This window comes from Triturus cristatus, chromosome 7, assembly GCF_964204655.1.
Source record: "Triturus cristatus chromosome 7, aTriCri1.1, whole genome shotgun sequence".
Lineage (NCBI taxonomy): Eukaryota > Metazoa > Chordata > Amphibia > Caudata > Salamandridae > Triturus > Triturus cristatus.
This window is the reverse complement of record NC_140590.1, coordinates 765,137,281-765,163,733: the sequence shown is the minus strand read 5'-3', so window position 1 is coordinate 765,163,733 and position 26,453 is coordinate 765,137,281. Positions and strand designations below refer to the sequence as shown.

Here is a 26,453-nt window from a genome sequence, read left to right as displayed (position 1 = left end):
CCAGCCCTGCTGTTATAAAATTGACCTACATACAACATGGATTTCAACAGGGCACCTATAACATCTATATAAATTCCCAGTCTGAAACATGTGGTGGTATTAGAGTCGTGGCAACACAGACAGACAGGCAGGACAATATGCTTCACTACGAATCTGCAATCTGTAATAAAAAGCTCAAACAGTTCTTAAGCACCTTAGACTTATAATAATTACAAGTCTTCCTCTCTACTGATACTGGGACCTTCAGAAAGATAGAAGAGGCACATTTAACTTAATAGGAACATGGCCTGGTCAAAGGGATCACAATCTAACTCTCTGGTCGAGGGATGAAGCCCACTAATCTGACTTCCTTCTCTCCTCTCCAGAGGTGTACTGCAGGCGCACATTTGATGATTATGCCTGCTGGCCAGATGCTCTCCCAGGAGCCACCGTCCAGGTGCCGTGTCCTCCATACCTGCCGTGGAGAGATCAAGGTATGTTTTAGCAGTGATCCTGTAAGAGATACTTTTAACTGCCAATGTGCTGGATTTGTGGGCTTGCAGTTCCTAGGGTTTAGTGGGCACCCACCGAATAGATATTCTAGGGTAAAATCAAGGGAATCATTTACCTCCAGTTTTGCACACTCATTTTGTGGGCTACATATGAAGGTATTGGACATAGTCTTGAGTTGTTTTGGGGTATACATTTAATTTGAATGGAAATACTATAGGCAATTCAGTTCTAGGCAGCTGCCTAGTGTATCATTCATAAGGGGGCCATATATTCTGCTAAAAAGCACAACAAAATCCCAATTACCATGAGATGGTTGGCGAGGGGGGGTCAAATATCTTTTATTTTTAGAGTCCAAATAAGCCTTGCCTGGGACTGTTCACAGTTCCTTAACCCCTTCAGTGCCCATGACGAGCTGGACTCGTCATGGGCTGCGGTGGCGCTGTGCCCATGACGAGTCCAGCTCGTCATGAACTCCGCCCGCTAATGGAAGGCGCGGCACTGGGCGGGGAAAGGGGCGGGCATGCAAGGGGTTAGAGAGCCTTAAGGCATTTTTAGAGTGCACTCTTCATAATGTTGATTTTAGTTCTCGCCTGGTGTGGGCTGCGCACATGCGCAGTCTTGCTGGCGAGATTTAATGATTTGGGGTATTTTCTGTAAAGGGCTTTAAGCCCTGCCCCTCTTTTCCATTGGCTGGTGTCACCGTTTATGCTAAACGGTGGCCAGCCATTGGAAAAGAGCTGTTCGTGATGTTTTCGTTTGGCTTTTTGAGACGGGCTCGTCTGCCTTCCGTGCGTCGCAAAAGGTTTCTTATCTTTTTTGGGCCATGTGTTTCAAACACATGGCCCCATAAAGACAAGAAACCTTTTGCGACGCACGAAAGTGAAAGCGGATCTTGCTTGTTGGAATCATTGCGCCACGCCGTCAGGACATACTGTCGGGTCGGTTCAGAGCAGCAGTCACCCTGAGATAAGTTCGGCCCCAACCCCCCCATCACCTCGCACCCCCTCCCCTGTCCAGGTTATCCCTCGCTTGAGGATGGCCTGCACTATCCCCAGGGCTCAAATTTCATGGCTCGTCCTACGTGAGCAGCCTCCTGGCCCGACCTTTGCGTCTGCCCATGGGTTCTGGGGGCATTGGTGGCTTTGGGCAGGGGCGGGTCAGTGGTTGGGCCGCCGTTCCGGCAACATGACTGCTTGTGGCGTGGGGAGTTTTGCGGTTAGGGCCTCCAGGATGAATGCTTGAGGCCCTGGGGGCAACCTTCGGTCGGTGGAGAGGGGGCTTGGGAGTCCGCAGGCTGCCCCGGCAACTGTGAGGCTCCCTCTGCCCCAGCATGCATGAAGCCATCCGCTCCAGCCAGTCTATTTGCTGGGGTGGCAACGTCGAAGGATGCCCTGCGAGTGCACGTCCCCCGGCAGAGCAGCATAGAAAGGCCGCCGAGAAACAGGCCGCCGCTACCCCAGCTGTCGGTAGGCTGGGGCGGGGAAAAAATTAACGCAATGGTGCAAGGAGGGTGCCACTTGAACACACGGGCCCTCCTCGGCGCGGCTGCGATGTCAGGCTGCCTCTGCCCCAGTCAGTTAGCAGGCTGGAGCGGCACCGAGGAGTGCAGGGGTGCCAAGAATGCATGCGGGCCCTCTCACCTGTGAGCCAACATGCGCGGGGAGGGTGCCATGAGAGCATGCAAGCCCTTCTCGGCGCTACATCGATGTCAGCCCCCGTCCCACCCCAGCCAGGCACACTGGGGCGGCATTTAGGAAGTGCGGGGTGCGGGGATGCATGCGGACCACCTTGTGATAAAGCGCTGGAAGTCCACGTCAACATGGAGTGTGGGAGGGGGGTGCTCAGGGATGCGTGCCTACCCTCCCTCCTTCCCTGTTTGGCAGCAATCAGGCAGCCTCAGCCAGTCTGATGCTGGGGCGGCATCCATGACTGTGGGGGGAGCTGCGCGAGCCGTGGGCCCTTGTGCGCAGCTGCAACCAGGCCGCGCCAGCTGTTGCTTCGCTGGGGCGGCAACAACAAACAAAAGTGGGGGGTCTGGTCCAGGTGCTCCCCCCTATTTATAGGATAGCACAGACAGGCCGGTGGCAGTGAGGGCTCAGGGGGAGAGGCAGAGGGAGTTTGTGGGCCACACTGCATTGGCAGGGTCACAAGCGGGGGCCCGCTGGAGCTTGCGCCCCCCATCCGTCTGCCCCTCCTATCCCCTCCCCCTCACAACAGCACAGGGGAAGATGGCTATAAGGGAGGCAACTGTATCACTGTGAACCCGTGTGTTGGGGCATTGCCCGGGGGGCCCATGGCATGGAGGTTGGGGAACATCATGAACTAGACATGGGCGCCCAATTTCCGCACATGGGGGGGAGCTGATCATTGATCATTCTTGTTGTGTCTGCAGCTGAGTTGTCCCGTCTTCAGAAAGGAAAACACGAGCTGGAAACGGGTTGAGCATCGCACGGCACAGGAGCAGGTCAGGAAGCAGGTACTAGGTGACATATTTAGGCCACCACCTGACGGCAGGAGTAAAAGCAGATGAAGGGGCCTCCACAGTGCGATGTGAGAGGTGTGAGGTGAGGGCACCAAAGTAATCGGTTTTATTTATTCCTGACGACGTCGCGACCACAAGTGGAACGTATCTTGGGTACGTACAAGAAATCTGCGAACAGGACGGTGGAAAGGAGTCATCGCCAGGTATGCGTACACAGGTTTTTTTCTGTGGTATTAATAATAGCCGCGGGGAACGTTCCACTTCCTGAACTTCTGTGCATAACAAGCATTAAAAATGCAATAGGTCTCGCCTTTCATTAAGTTAAAGCCATTTGCTTTGCTATACAATACCATTAGCAAAGCAAATGGCTTTAACTTAATCAAAGGCGAGACTTATTGCATTTTCAATGCTTGTTTGGTGATTGACAGTCAGTTTTGTTAGGGAGCTCATTGACATCTGTGATATAGGGAATTTAGTCACAAATGTTGCAGATTTTGAAGAACCGTTCAGGACATGGTATGTCAGCTGTCATTTTTCCTATCACAGAACCAAGGGATGGTGCAGCAGTGTACAACAGGATATGAGAAGAGTTGTATTAAATTGTCGGTCTTTACACACATATTTTTGTGGTTCTTACACACACACACACATATATATATTTGTATATGTGTATCTGTGTTTTGTTTTTGTGGATATTTTATTCTTTTTGGAGTAACTATCCTAAACACACACACACACATATATATATAGATCTAACTGTCCCTCAACCTTATAAACCCCTCACCTCTACCCTCCTCTGAACCCTAAAAATTCCCTACCTCCATTTACCCCGACACTGTCCCTACCATTCTTTACCTCTATCCTCCCTCTGAAACCCTAAAAACTCCTTGTCTTCCTTTACCTTTATCCTCCCTGAATCCTAAAGAATCTATACCACTATTGACCTCTATCCATCCCTGAACCCTGAAAAACGATTACTGCAATTTACCTCTTCCCTCCCATGGGCCCTAAAAACCACTTACCTCCCTTTACCTCCACAAATACCTCTGAAACCTAAAACCCCCTTACTACCCTTTTCCCTTACCCATCCATGAACCCTAAAAACCCTTACTACCCCTTTACCTTACCCATCCACGAAGCCTAAAAACCCTTTGCTACCCTTTACCACAACCCACTCCGAAACACCCATCCATAAAATCTCAAAAGCTTTTTTTTAAATGACATATATTTTAGAGTCCATTTAGACCATTGTCCATGGACTTCCATCATTTGTTAAGGATACCAGTCACTTCCTTCAGAATATTGACAGATTAAACTAAACCTACACATTTGATGATGACACCCTCCTTGTAACATTTGATATTACATCATTATACACCAACATATCACATTAGGATGGTCTTATGGTATTAACTGCACCTCTTAATAAAAGGATTGTGAAAACCCATCAGCCATAGTGCTTACCACATTTTCAAAAGTTATCTTTAAATCCAACAAACGACCCTTCAATGGTAAACACTATTTGCAGATACAAGAGACTTCCATGGGCACTCGGTTGTCTCTATCTTATGCGAATGTCTCCATGGGCAAGCTAGAGGACCATACACTTGCTACTTCTAACATCAAACCACTGGTATGGCTCAACTACATGGATGACATATTTATAGTTTGGAATATTGGAAGGAGAACGATTTACAGCTTATATCAACCGTATCTATTCTTCCATCAAATTTACCAGCAGCAGTACTATACAGAAGAACCAGCTCACTTTTCTGGATGTAATACTGACTGTTTATGAACAGTACATTGTAACTGCTCTGTACTGCAAACCTACAGATGCTCATTTGTATTTATTGTATTTAAACTGGACTTAATGTCACCCACACCACACTTCATCTAAAGCCAAGCAACAATGAGATGTTTCTGCAGCAATGAGGACATTTGTAAAGAACATATACAGGAGCTTGCTAGATTACTTCAAATATGAGGCTGTCCTCTGCATATCATACTGCAATAAGTTGACAAGTTATTTGCTGCTACGCAGGGAAGCACTTATTTGGAATACCAGCAGGAGGAACAAAAGTTGACTATCATCCATCAGGTCCTAACTACAAAAAAACATAATGCAAAAAACATTCCACTTATTTTCCACCTGTGAAAAATTACAAAAGGTTTTTCCAAAACCACCAGTCATTGCTAACGCAGAGCTCCAAATTTATGAGCTCTTATTGTGGGAGCTGAACTTAAGAAAGCTGTAATAAATGTAGGAGTTCATTGTTGTGAATCTAAAAGGTGCATCACATGTGAATACCTTTTAGAAACATCATCAACAACAAGTTCTTTTATACGAAAAACCTCAGGCATAAGACGGCATCCTATATGTCGATCAACATTTATGTGATCAACATGTTAAAAAACCACATGTTGACCAAACAGTGAGTGACCTTTGTACACTATTCATCAATCCCAAATCAGCAATAATTAATAAGAAATTGACCAACATGTAGCCAATCATTTTAACTTTGAGGACCATTTGCAATCCGATTTGAAGATTTTCCCTGTGGAACATGTACTAAAGGAAAAAATACGGGACTCCAAAGAAAACATCTTGATGTACCGTTTAAAATCATTGCATCCAGATGGACTGAACATCACTGAAACACCACCTAATTATCGCATATCTCAAGAGATCTCAGGCCTGCATTGATTCCACATTGTAAATGGAATCTTAACTCATGATGCTGTTTGAAAATCGAGCTGTGCAGCGTCTAAACAATCAATCTTGTACTACCTAAGGAAGGCGGAAGCTGAAACAGGATATATAATAAATAAACAATAATTATATATATATCTATCTATATATATCTATATGTATCTATATATATATATATGTGTGTGTGTATATATATATATATATAGATCTGTTATCTTTGAGATTGAGGGTGACTTGATCCAATAAATCAGATGTTGTATCCTGACTGCCTCGAGTCTGTGCCTTCTTCCATGGATGCCTCTGTGGGAGCTGGATGCTGTGGTTCATATATATATATATATATATATATATATGTGATCAAGGGCACTGGGTTGCCCGAAACGCGTCATGGCGATGGTGAGGAGCGTTCACTAAATAAAATAGAAAATTGCACAGATTCTGGGTCTACGTTCGTCATCCTTTTGGAGTGATATATATTTATATATATATATATATATATATACACACACACACACATATATATATATATATATTTTTTTTTTTTTTCACTGAAAAAAACATAGGTTTCAGGGCTGTTATAGTTAGCTGGACATTTCACTCGTACAAAGCCATTGAAATTCGTCCGTTATAGTTAGTTCTTCTAACTATAACTTGCGCGCCCGCAATCCACTGCTGATGATGTCACATATTACATCATTCATGACATGGTCACTGACATCACTGATGGCATCACTGATGACATCTCAAATGACATCACTGATGACATCACTGATGACATCATCCAGTGAATGTGGTTTGGTTAGATATTTAAATATGTATTATATATATAGCAATCTGCATTGAAGAATGAGTGGATATATAAATATAAATATCTGGATGGAGGATTTAGTAGTAGTGTGATTGACTGTTTACTTGAGTAATTTATAGTGTCTCACTAAATATATTGGATAGTGACTAAACTGTGTGAATATCCGCATCACTTTGTCAGTTGTTGTGTAAACTGCTGCACCAGTTGGTTACTAGCTATGTGAAAGTCTATATTAGTTATTGATTAGTTAACTGAGTATTTGTATGGGAGAATGAATTTGTTTGTGGTTCAGTGGGGGGTGTGTGACTGCCCAAAGATGTGTGAATAGTTGATTCAGTAGGTATATGAGGTTAAGACTACATGTTATAACAGTTGTTTGGGTGAGTGAATATCTTTATGGGTGTGGTGATGAGCAAATATATCTCTCAATGGTACATGTCCAACAATCTAGAAAAATAAAAGGCAGTGTATGTGACAGTTGTTGTATATAACTAAGTATACATATATAAATAAGTATACATAAGACTCAGTGATTGTATGAGTGACTGTATGGATAACTGTATACTTGGAATAGTGATTTTATAACACACTAAGTATGAGTTACTATCTATATGAATAAATGAAGTGGTGTTTGTATAAGTGTGTAGCTGAGTAAATGTAAGTATGATCCATTGTTTGCATAAGTGAGTAGGATGACTGCATAAGTGAATAGGATGTCTGCATAAGTGAATAGGATGTGTGCTGGTGTGTAATGTCGATATAGGTGTATAAGTATATTTGAAAGTGTTCTATCGATCATTGACAGCATGTATGAGTGAATCTATAGGTAAGTGATTAGATGTGTATGTAGATCTTGGAATCACTGAGCGGGTTTTTAGAAACTTGTATTGGTGTGTCAATGGATTCAAATATGGTACTCTGTATTTTACAGTGAGTGATGAAAGGTTATACTACTGTATGATGAGGTGTGTCTGATTGTCACGTGGATGATGTCATCAGTGATGTCATTTGAGATGTCATCAGTGATGTCAGTGACCATGTCATGAATGATGTAATATGTGACATCATCAGCAGTGGATTGCGGGCGCGCGAGTTATAGTTGGCAGAACTAACTATAACAGAGGAATTTCAATGGTTTTGTACGAGTGAAATGTCCAGCTAACTATAACAGCCCTGAAACCTATAGTTTTTTCAGTGAATTTCTAAGGTTTTTTAAATGCTAATTCCTAACTATAACATGTCTGAAACCTATGGTTTGTTCAGTGAATTTCGAAGGTTTTCTAAATGATTATTTTTTTTAATGTAATAATAGTTATATGTATTTTTTTATACTGATTTTCTACAGTTTTTTAACTGTTTATTTTTACATATTTTATTTTTTACATTACATTATATATTTTTAATATAAATGGAAATAAAAATGTTTTTTAAAATATTGAAACTGAACTTTTTTTTTGTTGAATGTATAAGTGCAGAGCTATAAGTGTGTTGGTTAGTTAGGGGACTGCATGCATAGTGGATAGGGGTTTGAAGCACATGGACTATGTGCTAAGGCCTGGCTCAGTGCATGAGTACATGGGTACTGACTGAATGATTAGAGTACTGCAAGGAGAGTGCCTGGGTGAATTTATAAGTGGTTGGGTTTTGGCGCAGTAAATGGATCAGTACATGGTGCTGAATGGGTCACTAGAGGAGTGCAAGGGGAGTGACAGGGTGTTTGCTGGAAGTGTATGGATACTGACTGGGGAATTGAAGGTGTAAAAGACAAGTGTGTAGGTGGTTAGAGGACTGCATGCATAGTGGATAGGCGTTTGAGGCAGTCCATGTGCTCAGAGACGTTTTAATGCATGGGCAAAGTGGGCCCTGGCCTAGGGCCCCAGCCTTTCAGGGGGCCCCCCGACAGAGTCAGCTCCATTCTCCAGAGTTTTGCCCTAATGACCTTGAATATTTCTTAAACAGATTGTTTTAAATACTGTTTTCCTTTAATTTATTTTTTTATGTACCTTATTTGTGAGTCTAGTATAGCCATTTTGCAGAGAAATGTTGTGTTTATGTTTCATGCAATATACATAAAAAAGTTTCTTTCAGATCAAAACAAGGCCTTACATATAAGAAATGGGAGGGTGTTACAAAGATTATTTGCAGTAATATTGCTGAGCTGCTGCTGTGTTGCAATATTGAAAACACACATAACTATCCCTGAATATTAGATGTAAACACATTTAGGGCCTTATTTATGAGAAGTGATGCATCGTTGTGTGAAAACAGTGATGCGTCACTTCTTAGTGCACCCTCCTTGCTACATGATGGATGTGTCATATTTACTGTATGACGCATCATGTCGCATCATTTTACAGATATGTCAGTATTTCTGACGTATCTGTAGGCACAAAAGTGATGCATTGCTGGGGTGTGTCTGAAAATAGACACAACTCCAGCAATGTGTCCGTAAGGGCCTGAATCAGTCTTATACCTGCTGTGAGGCAGGTGTAAGATATTGAGGCAATGGCGTCCTAGAAGTGGCGCACTGAGTTCTCATAGGTTTCAATGCGCCACTTCTACAAGGCTTTTTGCGGGGCAACACCCACCCTGCATACATTATACCTGGTGCAGGTATAATGTGGTGCAGGAGTTTCAAAGTGATGCATCTGTCTAGATGCGTCACTTTGCAAATATGGAGCAACATGGCACATTTTTTGCGCTGCCGGTGCGTCACAAAAAGTGACGCACTTGCGGCATAAAAGTGAAGCAAGGCCTCATAACTAAGGCCCTTAGAATTTGAACGAGTGTTCCTTTGCACTGTCAGGGACCTAATGAAATGAAATAGTGTATTTATTAAAGTGTGCAACTACTCAGACTAGAGTGTCCTGGCGCATGACAGCGGGAGGAAACGTGCGTAAAAGACCCATCAGTTAGTAAAATCCAGGTTTTTAAGTTCTTGCTGAAAGAGAGTAGGTCTGTGGTTAGTCTCAGAGACTCAGGGAGGCTATATTCCACAATTTTGCACCTAGTAAGCCGAGGGATCTGCCTCCAGTGCGGGCACAGCATTTTTTAGGCACGAGGCCTAGGTTGGCATTGGAAGATCTTAGGGGTCTAGCTGTTGTATAGCGATTAACGCGCTTATTTAGGTAGCCAGCTCCTAAGCCGTGGAAAGCTTTAAAGAAGATGGTCCTCGCTTTGAAGTCGATCCGTTCTTTTATGTGGAGCCAGTGTAGAGACTTGAGAATAGGGCTCATACTAGATCTGGGTTTAGGTCTCAGGATGGCTCTGGCCACCGTGTTTTTTACCACTTGTAGGCACTGGATAAGGGATTTGGGAAGACCAAGGTACAAGCTGTTGACATAGTCAAGCTTTGATATCACCAGAGCCTGCTTCACGATCTTTCTGCTCTCAAGCGGTAACAGTGGAAGGAACATTTTTAGCATTCGGAGTATGCCAAAGCAAGCGCCAGTTAGATTTTGGATTTGAAAGCGCATGGAGATTGTCTTTTCTATGACAATTCCTAAGTTTTTGACTTTCTCTGTTTCCGCGGGCGGGGATGGCAGATCTTTTGGCCACCAAGAGCTTCAGTCAGCCGTTTCTGGATTACCAAAAAAACAACTTCACTTTTGTCAGGATTGCACTTCAGCTGATTGATCTTAAGCCAGTTAAAAACCTTTGTGAGGCAAGACCTAATCATTGCCCCATCAAAGTTGGTTCCTTTTTCACATGTAAAAATCAGCTGAGTGTCATCAGCATAGGAAACAATTTTGGCGCCCTCTTCCTCTACTAGAAATGCAAGGGAGGATAGATATATATTAAAAAGGGTAGGACTGAGAATGGAGCCCTGAGGGACACCTACATTCATGGCTGGAACCGGGGATGAGAAAGCGGGAGCCAGATGTCCTGAGATCCATTTGCCAAGAAGGATGACATCCATGTTAAGGCTCCTGGATGTTAGCAAGTCTCTCCAGGAGCCTCTCAATTGGGACCGTATTGAAGGCCGCCGACAGATCGAACAGTATCTGAACAGCCTTGCCTCCCTGGTCCAGCTTACCCTTGAGATATTCAGTCATTTCCAGCAGAGCGGACTCCGTACTGTCGTTAGCCCTAAAACCGGAATGGGACACATGAAGGAGCTTCCCATCTTCAATGTGTTTTTGGAGGGCCTTGTTTACATGCTTCTCTAATACTTTGGAGAGGGCCTGAAGAAGGAAGATTGGCCTATAGTTGGCAGGGTCCGTCGGTTTGGTGTTAGCCTTTTTTATCAGTGAAGAATCTTAGCATTCTTCCATAATTTCGGCATGTTGCCTGAGGAGAGGGAAGCATTAAAGAGCTGGTTTACAGTGGGGTTTATGGTGGAAGCTAATGGGTTCAGGATATTCGCTGGACATGGGTCGGTAGGAGAGCCAGACTTAATGCTTTGGAGAAAGGTCAGTGACTCTTCAAGCTGAAACTCAGGGAAAGCTAGTAAAGATGGAGGATCCAAGAGGTGAAATTTGCTATTAGAACTAAGGTAGAAGGTCAGTTCTTTCTCTGAGATGTTAGTGAAGGCTTGTTCGATCACGGGGATATTTTTGTGGAAGAATTGAGCTATTTGCTTAGACCGTTCTTGCGTGCATGGCCCTTCCTTTGTGCCAGCTTTCGGGGCGTTAAAGAATTTAACTATGCTAAAGATTACTTTACTCTTATTTTGGGCATTTTCTATCTTAGTTTGAAATAATTTTTTCTTGGCTGCCTTTACGAGAATCTAATGAGCTTTTAAGTTGTCTTTATACACCTTGCTGTCCACAGGTAGATAGGATTTACGCCATTTACGTTCCATTTTTCTACAATTTCTTTTGCTAGATCTGAGGCAATCGTTAAACCATGGCGCTGGTGGGGGCAAACTCCTTAAGGAGCAGGAAACAACCGGTATAGCTGCATCAATGTTAGTTCGGAGCCATGAATCTATTGAGAGGGCGTCCGAGTCGGGGCATCCAGACAGCTCTAGTGAGGAACGACCGAGGGCGTCTGCTAACATCGGGATGGATATTTTATGGAACGTCCTGTAATTAGGGACCCTCTTCCCTGCGTTAGGCCGAGAGGATGTGGCAGAGTTGGGAATGATGAATTTTAATAGGAGGTGGTCAGACCAGATAATGGGAAGAGGTAGGCTTACTGATATGTCAAAGTTGTGAAAGATTTGGCTAGGGTATGGCCCTTCTCATGGGTGGCCGAAGAAATAGATGGAAACGTGTTGCAGCCCTGCAGCGTCTCCAACAAGGAAATTGGTTGAGGGTCTTTTCCATAGTCCGTGTGTATATTGAAATCTCCCAGAATCAGGCAGTTGTTGTATTTTAAGGCCAGGGAGGCGGTGGCTGTATTAAGCGTAGTTATAACATTTCCAATTGCACTGGGAGGTCTGTAAATTAGAAAACCAGCTATGCTATGATGGGGGAAGAAGGTACAGTCGAAGTCTAAGGACTCTGCGCCCTCGATGTTTTCCATTGGGATGGGAGAGCAGTCTAGTATTTGATTGTAAATTATGGCGACACCGCCCCCTTCCCACTCGGTCGGTCCCTCCTAAGGATTTTATAACCCGTAGGGATGGCCGAGGTGATAGTAGGGTTGGAGGCTTCAGACAGTCAGGTCTCAGTGAGAAATAAAAGATCAGGCTGTTCGTCTAAAAGTAGACCATAAATGTGTGGTTCATGCTTTTGCATAGAGCGACAATTTAAAAGGGTGGCCTTTAAGTCCTTTGTTTTCTTATTGTTTTTACACTTATTGTTGCATGGGAGGATCTTGGGTGTGGGTTTCCTGGGATGGAGGAGAGACCAGTTGCACTTATTGCATCGAAAGTCTACCTCCAAGCTCGGATCAGCCGCTGTACACTGACATAATGGTAGCCGCCTTAGGCTAAGCAGTGTTTCCCTATTGTAATATAGTGGAAGAAACTCACCGGAGGGGAACTGGGCAGCATGGCCGGCGCCAGACGCCTCCGGACGCAGACGGGCTTGCCTTTGGTGCGCCTTCGTCGCGCCGGCGGCACGCCTACTGCGCGCATCCTTTTGCATCAGGAATATATAGACTAATGCCTATGATGAAAACTGGATCGCTAACGCAGCTGAGGAAGTGGAAACTACGTGGGTGGAGGTGAGGAGCCTTATAGTAGCCACAGCCCTCCGCACAATCGGCGTATCAGCTGCGGCGGACCAGGACTGGAGGAAAAGCGAGATGTGAATCGAAGCAGCTGAGGAGGTGTAGGCAAGCAGAATCAAGTAAAGTGCAAGTGCGCGTAGGTAGGAGAAATTGTTAAAAAGCACAGAGTAATTCAGCCACACAAATACAATTTAAAAAGCATTAAAAACCTAGTAGCAGGGCAGAAAACACTAAAGCCTACCGCTGTCAGCTGCGCGCATCCGTTTGCATGAGGAATATATAGGCTAATGCCTATGATGTAAACTGTATCGCTAACGGAGCTGAGGAAGCGGAAACTGCGTGGGCGGAAGTGAGGAGCCAGATAGTAGCCCCAGCCCCCCGAACAATCAGCGACTCAGCCGCGGCGGACCAGGACTGGAGGAAAAACTAGATGCGAATCGTAGTAGCTGAGGAGGTGTGGGTAAGCAGAATCAAGTAAAGTGCAAGTGATCGTAGGTAGGAGAAATTGTTAAAAAGCACAGAGTAATTCAGCCACACATATACATTTTAAAAAGTATTAAAAAAACTACGAGTAGGGCAGGAAACACTAAATCCTACCGCTGTCAGCTGCGCGCGTCCATTTAAATCGGGAATATATAGGCTAATGCCTATGATGCAAACAGGATCGCTAACGCAGCTGAGGAAGCGGAAACTGTGTGGGAAACAGGGGCTCAAATTGGATCATAAATTCAAAGCTGTTCTGAACAGGGGCCCCCAAAATATGTTTGGCCCAGGGCCCCCAAAATCCTTAAGATGTCCCTGCATGTGCTAGTGCCTGGCTCGCTGCATGAATACTTGGATACTGACTGAATGATTAGAGTACTGCAAGGAGAGTGCCTGGGTGAATTTATAAGTGTTAGAATTACTTTTCAGGATCAGTACTGGGCTCAAAGGTGCAGCACTGAGGTCTCTCCTGATAACAGGTCAGTAAATCGGAATGCGTAGTTCGGCTGATTTTAGAGGAATATTTTAAAGTTCCAAAACTCCACACTTAAAGAATTTCCAAGTGAAACCAGTCAATGTTAGCCTATGGAAGGAAATTCAAGTTACTGGTAAATACGGTTAGAATTACTTTTCAGGATCAGTACCGGGCTCAAAGATGCAGCACTGAGGTCTCTCCTGACGGGCTCAAAGATGCAGCACTGAGGTCTCTCCTGATAACAGGTGAGTAAATCGGAACTCTTAGTTCGGCTGATTTTAGAGGAATATCTGTAAGTTTCAAAAATCAACACTTAGAAACTTTTTCAGCAAAAAGCAGACAATGATATCCTATGGAAGGAAATTCAAGTTACTGGTAATTATGGTTAGAATTACTTTTCAGGATCAGTACTGGGCTCAAAGATGCAACACTGAGGTCTCTCCTGATAACAGGTGAGTAAATCGGAATTCGTAGTTCGGCTGATTTTACTTTGGTCCAGTATATATAGAGCCACTTTCCTACACTATCCCCTCCCTTCACCACTGTGTAAACGCGCCCTGTGTTCGTTTTAATTTAGGAGATTAAGTCCCCTTGAATCCTGAGTGTCCCTAGGGTCCAAGTAGCCCACTAGGTACCTCCAGTAAGCGCCACAGAGCTGCGTTGCAGAGAGGTGTAAAAAGGGGCACGGCCTGGGGCACCTCTCAGAAACACAGTGCAGTGGCGCTTACTGGAAGCACCTGGTGGGCTAGTTGGCCCCCTGGGGCTCTCAGGATTGAAGGGGAATTATTTCCCCAACTTAAAACGTGCCACAGGGCGTGTTTTCACATGTCACCTCAGACCCCGTCCCCTCCCTTCCCACTATGTAAACACGCCCTGTGTCCATTTTAAGTTGGGAGATTAAGTCCCCTTGAATCCTGAAGGTCCCTAGGGTCCAAGTAGCCCACTAGGTACCTCCAGTAAGCGCCACAGAGCTGCGTTGCAGAGAGGTGTAAAAAGGGGCGTGGCCTCTGAACACCTCTCTGCAACGCAGCTCCCTGGCGCATACTGGAGGTACCTGGTGGGCTTGTTGGCCCCCAGGGACCCTCAAGATCGAAGAGGAATTAATTCCTCTACTTAAAACGCACCACAGGGCGCGTTTGCACAATGGTGAAGGAAGGGGGCGGGGCCTGAGGTGACATGTCTGCAAATACGCCCTGTGGCGCATTTTAATTGGAAAATTAATTCCTCTTCAATCCAGAGGATTGAGGCTCCCGCCCTGCCATAGCAAACTACAGTGTCCCGGGGGTGGGCACCCCGGGACACTGCAGGAGCCATCCCTGGGGGGTGGCAGTCCCCAGGGCCATCATTGGCTCCAGGGCGGGGGGGCGCGGCCCCCCTCCCACCATTTTCCAAAGCCTCGGGGGTAGTGGGGTCCGTCACGGAACCCCCAAATTATATTTAGAGCCCCGGGGAGGTGGCGGTCCCTGGGGCGTGTGGGGGGGGCTTGAGCCCCCACACAGGGTATTTTTTTCATTAAAAAAAAGCCCTGGGGGTGGCAGGCCCCGGGGCTGCGGGGGGTGGCAGTGTGCCCACCGCAATGTAAATTAACTCGAGCCCCAGGGGGTGATGGTCCCTGTGGCTCAGGGGGGCCTTAGAGGCCCCCCAACATTAAACTATTAAGCCTCGGGGGGTGGTGGTCCCTGGGGCTGCAGGGGGGCTGTGTGCCCCCCCGCAATTATTCATACTTTGCCCCGGGGGGGCGGTCCCCGGGGCAGTGTGGGGGGGATTGGGCCCCCCACTTTATTTTCAACATGCCCCCGGGATTTGGCCCCCCCGGGGGCTAATTAGCATCCCACGCTTCGTTTTTTTTCTATCGGCAGGATCCGCGCACCCAGCGCGAATTTTGCCGATTTAAAAAAAAACCCTGAGCAGGCCTAGGGGGTCAGGGTGTTTCTACCCTGCCTCCTTTTTGCATTCTGCGCGTTTTTTCTTCTGTTTTCTTGTGCCTAGGTTCTACCGAGGCACAAGATGGCTGCCAACACTTCCTGGTTTGGAGTGTTGACAGCCAATTAGCATACAGCTCGTGCTCGGCAGGGTGCACGGCTTCACCGCGCCCATAGATATATGTATGATTACCTTTTTGCCAAATTTGGTGTAATTCCGTTCAGCAGTTCGGGCTGCAGCTGCGATTAACGGTTCCTATGGAAAATTGCATGGGGAAAACACGTTTTGGGACCCCCCTTTTTTCTCGGCCCCCGCTTGACGACTCACCCCGAGACTTTCAGGATAGGAGCGGACCGGAGCGCCGCACCAGTTTTGAAAATTTCGCCAAGATTCGGCTACCTGCGCCAAAGTTATTCCTAATAGAATGTTGCAGATTTCCTATGGATAATAGGTCCTAACTATAACTACCTACTGGCGACCGCCAGTAGGTAATATATATATATATATATATTCACTTAAAAAACCATAGGTTTCACACATGTTATAGTTAGGTGGATATTTCACTCGTAAAAAACCAATGAAATTCCCCCGTTATAGTTAGTTCAGATAACTATAACTCGCGCGCCCGCAATCCTGCTCATGACGTCACATATTACATCACTCATGGCATGGTCAGTGGCATCACTCATGACATCACTGATGACATCATCCTTGTGATAGAGTGGCGGTCGCGTGAGTTATAGTTATCTGAACTAACTATAACGGGGGAATTTCATTGGTTTTTTACGAGTGAAATATCCACCTAACTATAACATGTGTGAAACCTATGGTTTTTTAAGTGAATTTGCAAGGTTTTTTAAATGCTAATTCCTAACTATAACGTGTGTGAAACCTATGGTTTTTTCAGTGAATTTGTACGTTTTTTTAAATGCTAAGTTATGTATGTATTATTATTTTTTTTATATATTTATTTTACAATAAACTACGTATTAAAATTCTTTTTTTTTGGGGGGGTTTTTCACCGTGCGCGCACGGTGCGCGCACCCCCGCGATTTAAAAAAAAAATAATTAACTTTTTTTTTCTGCCTTCGGGGTCCTTCAGGGACCCCCTGACAAAGGCTAGGGGGTCAGGAACTCTCTACCCTGCCCACTTTTCACGTTCGCCACCTTCCTTTTTCACTCTCGCACTGAAAACAAACAAAATGGCGGCCGACACTTCCTGATTTCGACCGATTCGAACGTTGACTAACATGTAACCACCAATCAGAATTACGCTCGCGCACGTTAGGGTGCTCGCACGGTGCGCGCACGGTGCGCGCTTATAGATATGTATATGCGTTTAAATGCTATTTTCTCAGGAACTACAGAACAGATTGACTCCATATATGCAAAAGGCACTTCCCTGACCTGAGGACTACCTCTCTGCCAAATTTCAAGTAATTCTGTTCAGCCGTTCAGGCTGTACCTTCGACTAAAGGTCCTATGGAAAAATGCATTGGGAAAACGCGTTTTGGGACCCCCCTTTTTTCTTGGCCCCCGCTTGACGAATCCCGCCGAGACTTTCAGGGTAGGAGCTGAGCGGAGCGCCCCATTAGTTTTGAAAATTTCGCGAAGATTCGTCAAACGGCGCCAAAGTTATTCAAAATAGAATTTTCAGATTTCCTATGGAAACACGGTCCTAACTATAACTATCTACTGGCGACCACCAGAAGATAATATATATATATATATATATATATATATATATATATATATATATATATATATATATATATCCAAACAAGAACGCTTTAGCCTTCCAAAGCTGGTAGCGCACTCCGAGCCAATAGACTTTCAAAAAATGCTTTATTCCACCATGCTGACAAACCGGTTTCGGTCTTCGCGACCTTTTTCAATGTCAGAATCCATTTGCCATTCATCTCTTATATACACGGATGTTAAACGACATAAAAAGAGGATTTCAATGTTTAGATAAACAGACATAAAAGAAGGGCCACTGTTCTTCTAAATTGCAACACAGTAGCCATCTTAAAGTCGCTCTTAACTAGTAATCATATTATAAGTCCAGAATTAATTTGCTGGTTATTTTCGACCAAGAAAAGAAATAATCATTCACATAGTGTTGTTATCCACTCTCATTGTGACATCTGAATTATAATTATTGTTATAATAACAACTTTGTACATACCTTATGAGAATATTTATAATTATTAAGCCCTGAATGGGCTATAACATTTTGTCATACTGTTTTCTTTACGGTCAAAACATATATTAAAATATGGTTCAGAGGACATCATCATGTATTATATTAGAAAATGGAAGAGGACAGCATGGAAGACAATAGAGTAACTCTACAATATCATAACGAATCAGATTGAAATAATTAAAATCGACGTCCCATCAACTATTTCAGTTCATTTGAGTAGAAAAAATACAATATATAATTGTTCCCATCTATGTTCTGTAATGGCTTGATATTTGTTATATGTTACACATAGGGGGAAACTTATTGTAGAAACAGAAAAAATAAATAAATAAATAAATATATATATATATATATATACATATATATATATATATATATATATATATATATATAATATCCTACCTGTTCGGTAAAGTGGTGCTTTGGTAACTGCCCTGTGTGGTACTTTACCTGAGTGGTAAGGACTGCAAAATATAGGTGTTGCATTGTAACAGACATGCGGTTAAGATAACATACGGAAGGGTTCTCATTTCACAGAGCAGTTTCTGGTATGTTCCAAAAGTGCTCTTTTAGGTAGTATTTCATCAATAGCTGTATTATTGCATATTTCAGAGTATCTGGCTTGTGGTGTACAATTAGTGTGATTATGTTTGAGGGACTTGATTTATCTCTGATTTGGGATTTTTTAGTTCATATTTGGAGGGCAAATTTACAAATGTGTCAAAGGGATAACCGTAGGGAATATGGTTCAGGGGGGAGAAATTTTTAGGGGTCACTTTTATGATGCATGCTTTTCAGTGTTTAGTTTTTTGTTGCATTGATATAATACATTTGCTTTGGAAGGGATGAGTCCAGAAAGAGTTGGGAGTAAATGTTTCATGAGGCATGTTTGTGGGTACAATCAACAGGGGATCTGTATTTGAGTTATGAGTTATGTAAAGAGATCTATTGTGGGTTCCATGTAACAGGGGAACCACTTTGGGGTACACTAGTGGGATCTATTTGAGTTATTTATCCGGGGATTCTCTTTGGGGTGTATGTAACACTGGATCTATTTTGGGGTGAATGATAAAGGGTACCATTTTTGGGTTCCACCTGACTATGATTCAGTTTTGGGATTGACCTTTTTAGTAGGTTGGTCTTTTGGGAAATGTGACTCACCATCCTCTAAGGGGTGGATTTTTAAGGCTGAAGTGTTTATTTTTCAAAGTGTGGCTGTCTGGGCTCACTAGCCCGCAGTCTGACTTCATGACCGGTGGTGGGGTGAAAATTAGCTTCTCTTCTTAGTCACAGTGGTTTAGGAAAAAATAAAATTATTTTCATTACTCTATAGCGGGATATTGAGAAAAGCCGGAAGTGATTACAAGTATTTTCGTGGTTTCTGAAAGTAAAGTTATTTGCTAACAAATATATGAATGAATGAATAAATGAATGAAAAATACTTCTAAAGCATGCAGCTCCTACAAGAGTTTCCCGGTGCTAAGGCAAAGGAAAAGAGACTTCAACCCACCCTACAAGTTGAACAAATGAGTTTTTATTTGCTTCAGGAAGATAGTTTTGTCTGGAATACATCTGGGTTGGAAGGGGAGTGTTATGCCAGTGGTTGAACCCTCGGTGCATGAAGGACAAGGCTTTAAAGATAATACTTTTCCTCAGCAGTAGCCAAAGCATTTGGTTACGATTATAGGACTCTCAAGCACATTTGGGAAGCTTAAACAAAAAGTGGATTGCTGTATTCTGCACAATTTGCAGCAGATGTATTGGGTAATCCGGGATCCCCAGATAGAGGACATTGGCATAATCTAATCTAAGGTGATTCATGGCTCGGACTACTAATTCCTGAGCTTTCCATGGCAGGAAATCAAGACATTTTCTTAGCATTCTGAGTATCTAACAAGAGGCTTTTACCACTGCAGAAATCTGGGGTTTAAAAGAGAAGTGAACATTGAAAAGCACCCCTAAGTTCTTTGCTGCCTACGTAGTGGGGGGAGGTAGTGTGTAGCAACCCGGCCAGGCACCTGGCCAACCAGGAAGGGGGTTAGGACCAAAGAGCAGGATCTCTGTTTTGTGTGGGTTACATTGCAGGTAGTTGACTTTAAGCCACCCCATCACTGCCACAATGCAGGCAGAAAATGTTCCTTGGTTACAAGCGAGTTGTCCTCAGAGGTCAGCAAAAGCTGGTTGTCATCTGCATATGAGACAACTTGAATACCAAAGGATTCAATCAGAAATGTGATAGGGGACATATAAATGTTAAAAAGTGATACCCAGCACTGAAAGAGTCTTCACCTCAGAGAAGAACGTGACGATCCAATGATTTCACTGCAGCCAGTTTTGAGTATTTTCTGCCCGGAGCTCATCAGTCCTGATCTGAACAGCTCAGCATCATCGAAAGACAGGTTTTAAACAGAGCAGAAAGGCTTGTTAATGATTCTTCAGCAGGATCCCCTATGCAAACCTTGTTGCAACTTTTACTTACTCTAGATAATCAAGTTTGAGCCTCTCTCCGACACTCCACCAGGGCCGTTGCAGATCGCAGGCCTTCACTAAACAAAAGGCAAAGACTTCTCCACCTGTGGAACTACAGCAGTCCATCTCACAGGAGATGACTAATGCTGTGACTGGGAATCTACTAAGATGGAGTTGTTGGAGCTGGGGGATGTCCTAAGCTTCTGCAACTAAAGAAAACTTAGAACTGATTCGCCGTAGGTGTCATTAAGAAGACATTTCCAGTGTTGCTAATCACTCGTCACCATGTGAGCTGATTCCAACTAGGGTAGCAGGATCGGCAAGATCATTGAAAAAGTACAAAATGCCCATTTCCAAGAACATATCAGAGCCAAACATCTGACGCATAGCTACCAATCCAGCTTCAGACCACACTACATTCCAAACTGTAGACTATGCTCTCCTGACTACAGGTAGAGGTGACTCCTGCCTCCTCATTTTTCTGGACTTTCCTTTGACATACTCACTCATGCACCCTCATTCACACCCTAAAGATTCACTGGTTCTCCTCTTCCTTCGCAGCAGACTGCAGTTTTTTCACATTGACACCTCCAAGTCCCAGAAGATCTCTATTACCTGTGAAATCCCTCACAGTTGCATCTTGTCTCCTGTCATCTTCATCTTGCACATGAAGCCCTTTTCGTCTATAAACATTAATTATTAGTAGTAAAATACACCAATAATTTGGCAGCTTGCAACTCTACTTGAAGGTCTCCTCCACTCTACACATCCAATGCTTCAAACAGTGTCTGTACTTCTTCCAAACTGGAATGTCGAGTGTTGAAGCCAAAGCTCAACTTCACCACGACAGAATTTGTGATGAACGACAAGTAACAATTAGTCCAAACATGGCCTAATGGCATGAACCTTGAAGGTTTCACCCAATGCCACGTCACTTGGATTCACCATAGACACAAACTCACCCTCAAGGTACACTTTGCAAAGAAAACCAAGACAGCTATGTACCAGCTGTCTATACTGAAGAAAGAGAAAACATTTCTCCCAGAAATTGACTTCAATTCTTGATACTCTCACATCTAGATGATGCAATGCCCTGCTCCATAATATTTCAGACCCCTCACTGGCCCCCTTTAAGGGCATTCTGCACAGCACACTTCATGGATGGCCTGAAGAAATATGACCACATCATCCCTACTGTGATGGAACTCATCTAAATAGCCATCATAACCTGCACCTCTACCTATCTGTGTGACAAGCTCGCCACCTCTGGCAACTCTCCGCAGACTTGCTAACCCCATCAAACTGACAATGAAAATGTGCAACAAATAAAAACAAGGCAAAGGGATTTCTCTAATTATGTACTTAACATCTGGAAAACATCCCTCAATGCATCAGAGCTGCTGAAACCTGTTCCATTTGAGTAAAGAGCTAAAACACACATCTTTAAAGAACCATATATCAAAGCAAACTGACAGTCTACTTTTATTCTTAAATACCAGCTGCTGCCCAAGTCACTAATTGACTGTACCTTTTCCTTTGGCCCTGTAAAGAACTTGACCTTTTTTAGGTCTCGCCTGCGACACTCTCTCTTGTGAGAGCTATTGTATGGAACAAGGGGCTTGCAGCCTGCCCGTTGCTTAACATTTGTTGGCTTCAATGTCAGACTTATTTTCTACCTTCTAATAAGCCAGCATCTGCGGGCTTTACTTCATTTTCTTTTGGGTGCAACATGGACCAAGCACTGATTGCTTTAGCTTGACTGCTGTCCTTCCGCTGATCGCGCTGTGACTGAGGTTCTCCTTTTATTATTTCTTCTTCCCTGCTGAACCTCTAGCCACTTGTAGGTATGTTTTGCCATGTCACACATACTTCAAAGAAGCCCTTTTCACCTTTGTAATGGATGAATATTGTGACAACAGATATTATCTGCTTTTATTGTGGCAAAAGATGTTATCTTCTGCCAAATGTATTTGAACTAAGACATGGACATGGGAGCAATTGCTTTCTATATGTGATAGGGTTTTTTGCCATTTGTCGTATTTATATTTTCTTTTTTACTCATAAGGGGTGTAGTGCTGATACCTAACAAGCATTGGCAAAGCCAATAGATCTTGTCTTTGAGACTATTGGCTCTGCCATTACCTTTTGTTCATGCTGTTCAGCATGGTCCTTGGCGACCTTTGCAATAATTTTTAGCCATGCTTGTATAGCAAAGTGGCTGTTGTACAGGATGGTGAAAAATAATAATAATAAAAAAGGATTATGATTGTTTTGATTGCGCCTATCAGATAACACAGAATCCTCCACACGGTAGCCCAACACCCGGTGCAGCCAAAAACCTTAACACAGCACCTTTAGAAAAGGGGTTCATTTTACAAAATGCAAGGACTCACTCTTTAGAATAAGACTTGTGGTTTTATTTTACACAATACTCTCTAACAGAAAGGCTTTCCCAGATGTCAAATGCAAAAGAATTAAATACACACACATATGTATATATATATATATATATATATATATATATATATATATATATATATATATATATATATATATATATATATATCCTGACTATAACTATCTGCACTTCGAAACCAAAGAGTACATTCCACACCTCTCTCTCCCTCTCATGCTTTCAAATGCACATCTCACACGTTCTGCTCATGGCAAGGCTGTTCACTCCATGACAGCTCCCACTGAAAGACAGCAAGATTACAAGAAGGAGAAGCAAGGTATATGCAGGACCGTCGTACATTCAGGCTAGGATGAAATAACACACTAAAGTCAGTTAAAATAATGGTAGTCAAAGGTCATCACTGGGTGTCAAACCACAAGAGTGCCTCTAGCACTACGTTCCACCCCATGACCTTTGACTATCATCACCTACATAAATCAAAAACTGCATTTCTTAACTGAAAGCACAACTATGATTGAAGAACTGCATTTCTTAACTGAAAGCACAAGTATGATTGAAAAACTGCATTTAAAACAGTAAAATCATAAAAGCATGTAATAATCATTTCAAAGCATATAAAAATAGCTCATGCATATCTGGATACTCAGCAAGAATAAATGTTTGATGGATACACAAAATAAATGATGCAAATAGAATCAAGCATATGAACTCAGTTATGCTCCTAATGTCTCAAATGGCTAATACTGGAACTTCAGCTGTTGAAGCAGTCAAACCTATATATTTTTGTGCTAAAAAATAAAGGCAACAACATCATCTTCTTTTTATCTATAACTCAAAAAAATATTTTTCAATTGCACAACAATTTTCTTTTTAAACAAACAGTCCTTCTGTGTGAAAGACACACAGCCTTCTTGGATTTAAAATGATAATTGAAAATGTTTCACTTCATGTTTATGATTTCAGTTCATCGTTCTTGGGTTGGTACGACTGTCTGGTTTGTTCAGCCACAGGATGACAGATTGCACCGTCCAGTGATGACTCCAGGGTTGGGGAAGGAGAGGAGGGGTTCCACCCACACGGGTTAGACATACAGAGACATCAGGCACACCAACACGTCGCAGTGTGATGACCTGGAAAAGAAACAAGCATCACACTTCTTGCAAAAAACATTTTTCAAAAATGCGCACGTTTTCCTGTCCCTGTTTTGAGTTTGAAGCCACAATATTATCATTCCTGTCTGCACGGTTCTCTGCTGGCTCTGGGGAATCATCTGAGAATTCTACCCACGCTATAGCCTCTGGATTCTTGGTATTAGGATGAAACTCTCTTTTTCCCTGCACAGTAAGAAGGGCTGGGGCAGTCTCCTTCCTGACTATTTTTCCACTCACTGCTGGATACTTGCTCCCTTTATCAATTGGCAGAAGCCGAAGGCAATCCATCTGCTCTGTCTGCTCTGGTAATTTTCCTTTCTTCAACTCGCCCCTCACCTTCTGTGAGACTGGTCTGCGCTGTGCATCCTGACACATAAGAATCACAGTTCTAGGTAAATCTAGGGGGATATGCATCCCTTCATTCTCTGCCCACCTGTTTGTATAGTCTTTCTCTCCTAGATGCTCGTAGTTAGTCATGCACACCAAATCTGAATTGTGTGTCACCACCTCTGTCTCCAAGATTTTAGCCTTTTCATCTGTAAGGGAATTAAATGTTCTGTCATGCACAGTAGCTGCACTTTGCAATACAATCTGACACTTCACTGGGGAATCCTGTGTCCCAAACTCCACCCCTGGACTTTCTATTGGGACCTGCACAAACTGTTCATGCAAAACTGCAGTCTCTGTCTGTATATGCCACTTAATTACAGTTGCTTCATCCCATTGACAAATCATATTATGTCTTACTGTCTTCTGCCCAGTGTCTTTCAATGCGCAAAAGCACAAAAGCATCTGTATTTGTCTGGCATTAAGAAATGTTACAATCCACAACTTTAAAAGCATACTTTTCTTTCCCAGTGTTTCACAAGTACTAAAAATAGCACACTGCTCCTGAACTGGCACACAAGACACACTGTCACATTTCTGAAAGGGTCTTTCAATGTAGAGCAAGATTCATCATTCACTGACATGTTTGATTTATACCTGCAACAGCGATCACTAATTCTACCTGCACATTCACATTTTCTCGGTTCAAATTCCTTTCTGGCTGAGGAACGTCCTCAAAAGAATTAATTAAGAACTTCCATGAGGCCGGCAGATTAACTGGCTTCACATTTTTCACACATGACTCATCCTGACTATCTAAACACCCTTGCAAAACAAACGGCATCGGAGCTTGGTACATGTTTAACTCTTTTTTCAAAGACTTGTTTTCAAACTGAGCCTCAGCCAACTCTCTTCTCAGCTCACTACATTCTTTTTCTAAATGTTCAAATTTTTGATACATGCTAAACAATGTATTCAAAATGACACCACTGTTTCTGTCTGAAATACCAAGTTGTTTTCCCTCTTCAAATAATTGGCATCTGGGACTCTGCAACTGAAAACATAGACATTTTAGAGAGCATTTTCCCCTTTTAATTTTCTTCTCGAATCCTGCAAGTGACGCCAAGATGTTTTGATGCGCTATCAGATAACACAGAATCTTCCATATGGTAGCCCAACACAGCCAAAAACTTTAACACAGCACCTTTAGAAAAGGGGTTTATTTTACAAAATGCAAGGACTCTCTCTTTAGAATAAGGCTTGGGGTTTTATTTTACACAATGCTCTCTAACAGAAAGGCTTTTCCAGATGTCAAATGCAAAAGAATTAAATACACAGATGTATATATATATGAGCAAGCCCAGGAACGGGCTTGCTCAGAGGCCGCTGTCAATGCAGACCGTGACTGCACGGGGAGGCGGGTTGATTCCCTCCCGCTTCACGGCCCGGCTTGTTCTTACTCTTGCGGCTGAGACGTTGGGGACTGGAGGGGGCCCTTAGCACAAGAACGAGTTTGCCTGCCACAACATGGCCCCACTTTTGCATGGCAAATACAGCGCTCACATGAGCAAGATCCGGCTGTCACACGGAGAACTCTTTTCTGGTGCATCATGGGGGAGGTAGTTGGACATCATGCCGCCTCTGCCTAAAACTACAGCTGGATCAGCTGACTTCCAACCTATTGGAGGGCCTAAGGAGTTTCAAAAGTGGGAGAAGGTGTCACTCGGCGGTTTGCAGCATCTGAAGAAGGCAGTCGCCGAAATGCATTATGCTGTTACACTGCAGTGAATAAAAGGCTCCTGAAACTTACCCCGCTGTGTCCTAGGACTTCTTTGCACCAAAGTGGTCGAGTGGCGATATATATATATATATATATATATATATATATATATATATATATATATATATATATATATATATATATTATCTACTGGCGGTCGCCAGTAGATAGTTATAGTTACAACCTAGTTTCCATAGGAAATCTCAAAATTCTATTTTGAATAACTTTGGCTCCGGTTGACGAATCCTCGCGAAATTTTCAAAACTAATGGGGCGCTCAGCTCAGCTCCTACCCTGAAAGTCTCGGGGTGATTCGTCAAGCGGGGGCCAAGAAAAAGGGGGGGTCCCAAAACGCGTTTTCCCCATGCATTTTTCCATAGGACCTTTAGTCGCAGCTACAGCCCGAACGGCTGAACAGAATTACGTGAAATTTGGCAGAGAGGTAGCCATAAGGTCAAGGAAGTGCCTTTTGCTGGTGTAAATCTGTTCAATATTTCCTGAGAAAATAGCATTTAAAAGCATATCAATATCTATACACGCGCACCGTGCGCGCACTGTGCGCGCACCCTGCCGTGCGCGAGCGCAATTCTGATTGGTTGTGAGATGTCG

At 43.5% G+C, this 26,453-nt stretch overlaps 1 protein-coding gene across 3 annotated transcripts in view; it reads left to right on the top strand.

Annotated features, from left to right (window-relative positions):
- Positions 1-26,453, top strand: part of LOC146810498 (glucagon-like peptide 1 receptor) — a 279,433-nt gene that overhangs the window by 112,500 nt on the left and 140,480 nt on the right. For all 3 annotated transcript variants that reach the window (XM_085614427.1, XM_085614426.1, XM_085614428.1), the window contains exon 3: positions 366-473. In XM_085614427.1, the coding sequence (XP_085470553.1) occupies positions 366-473 (108 nt within the window). The remainder of the gene's footprint in view (positions 1-365; positions 474-26,453) is intronic.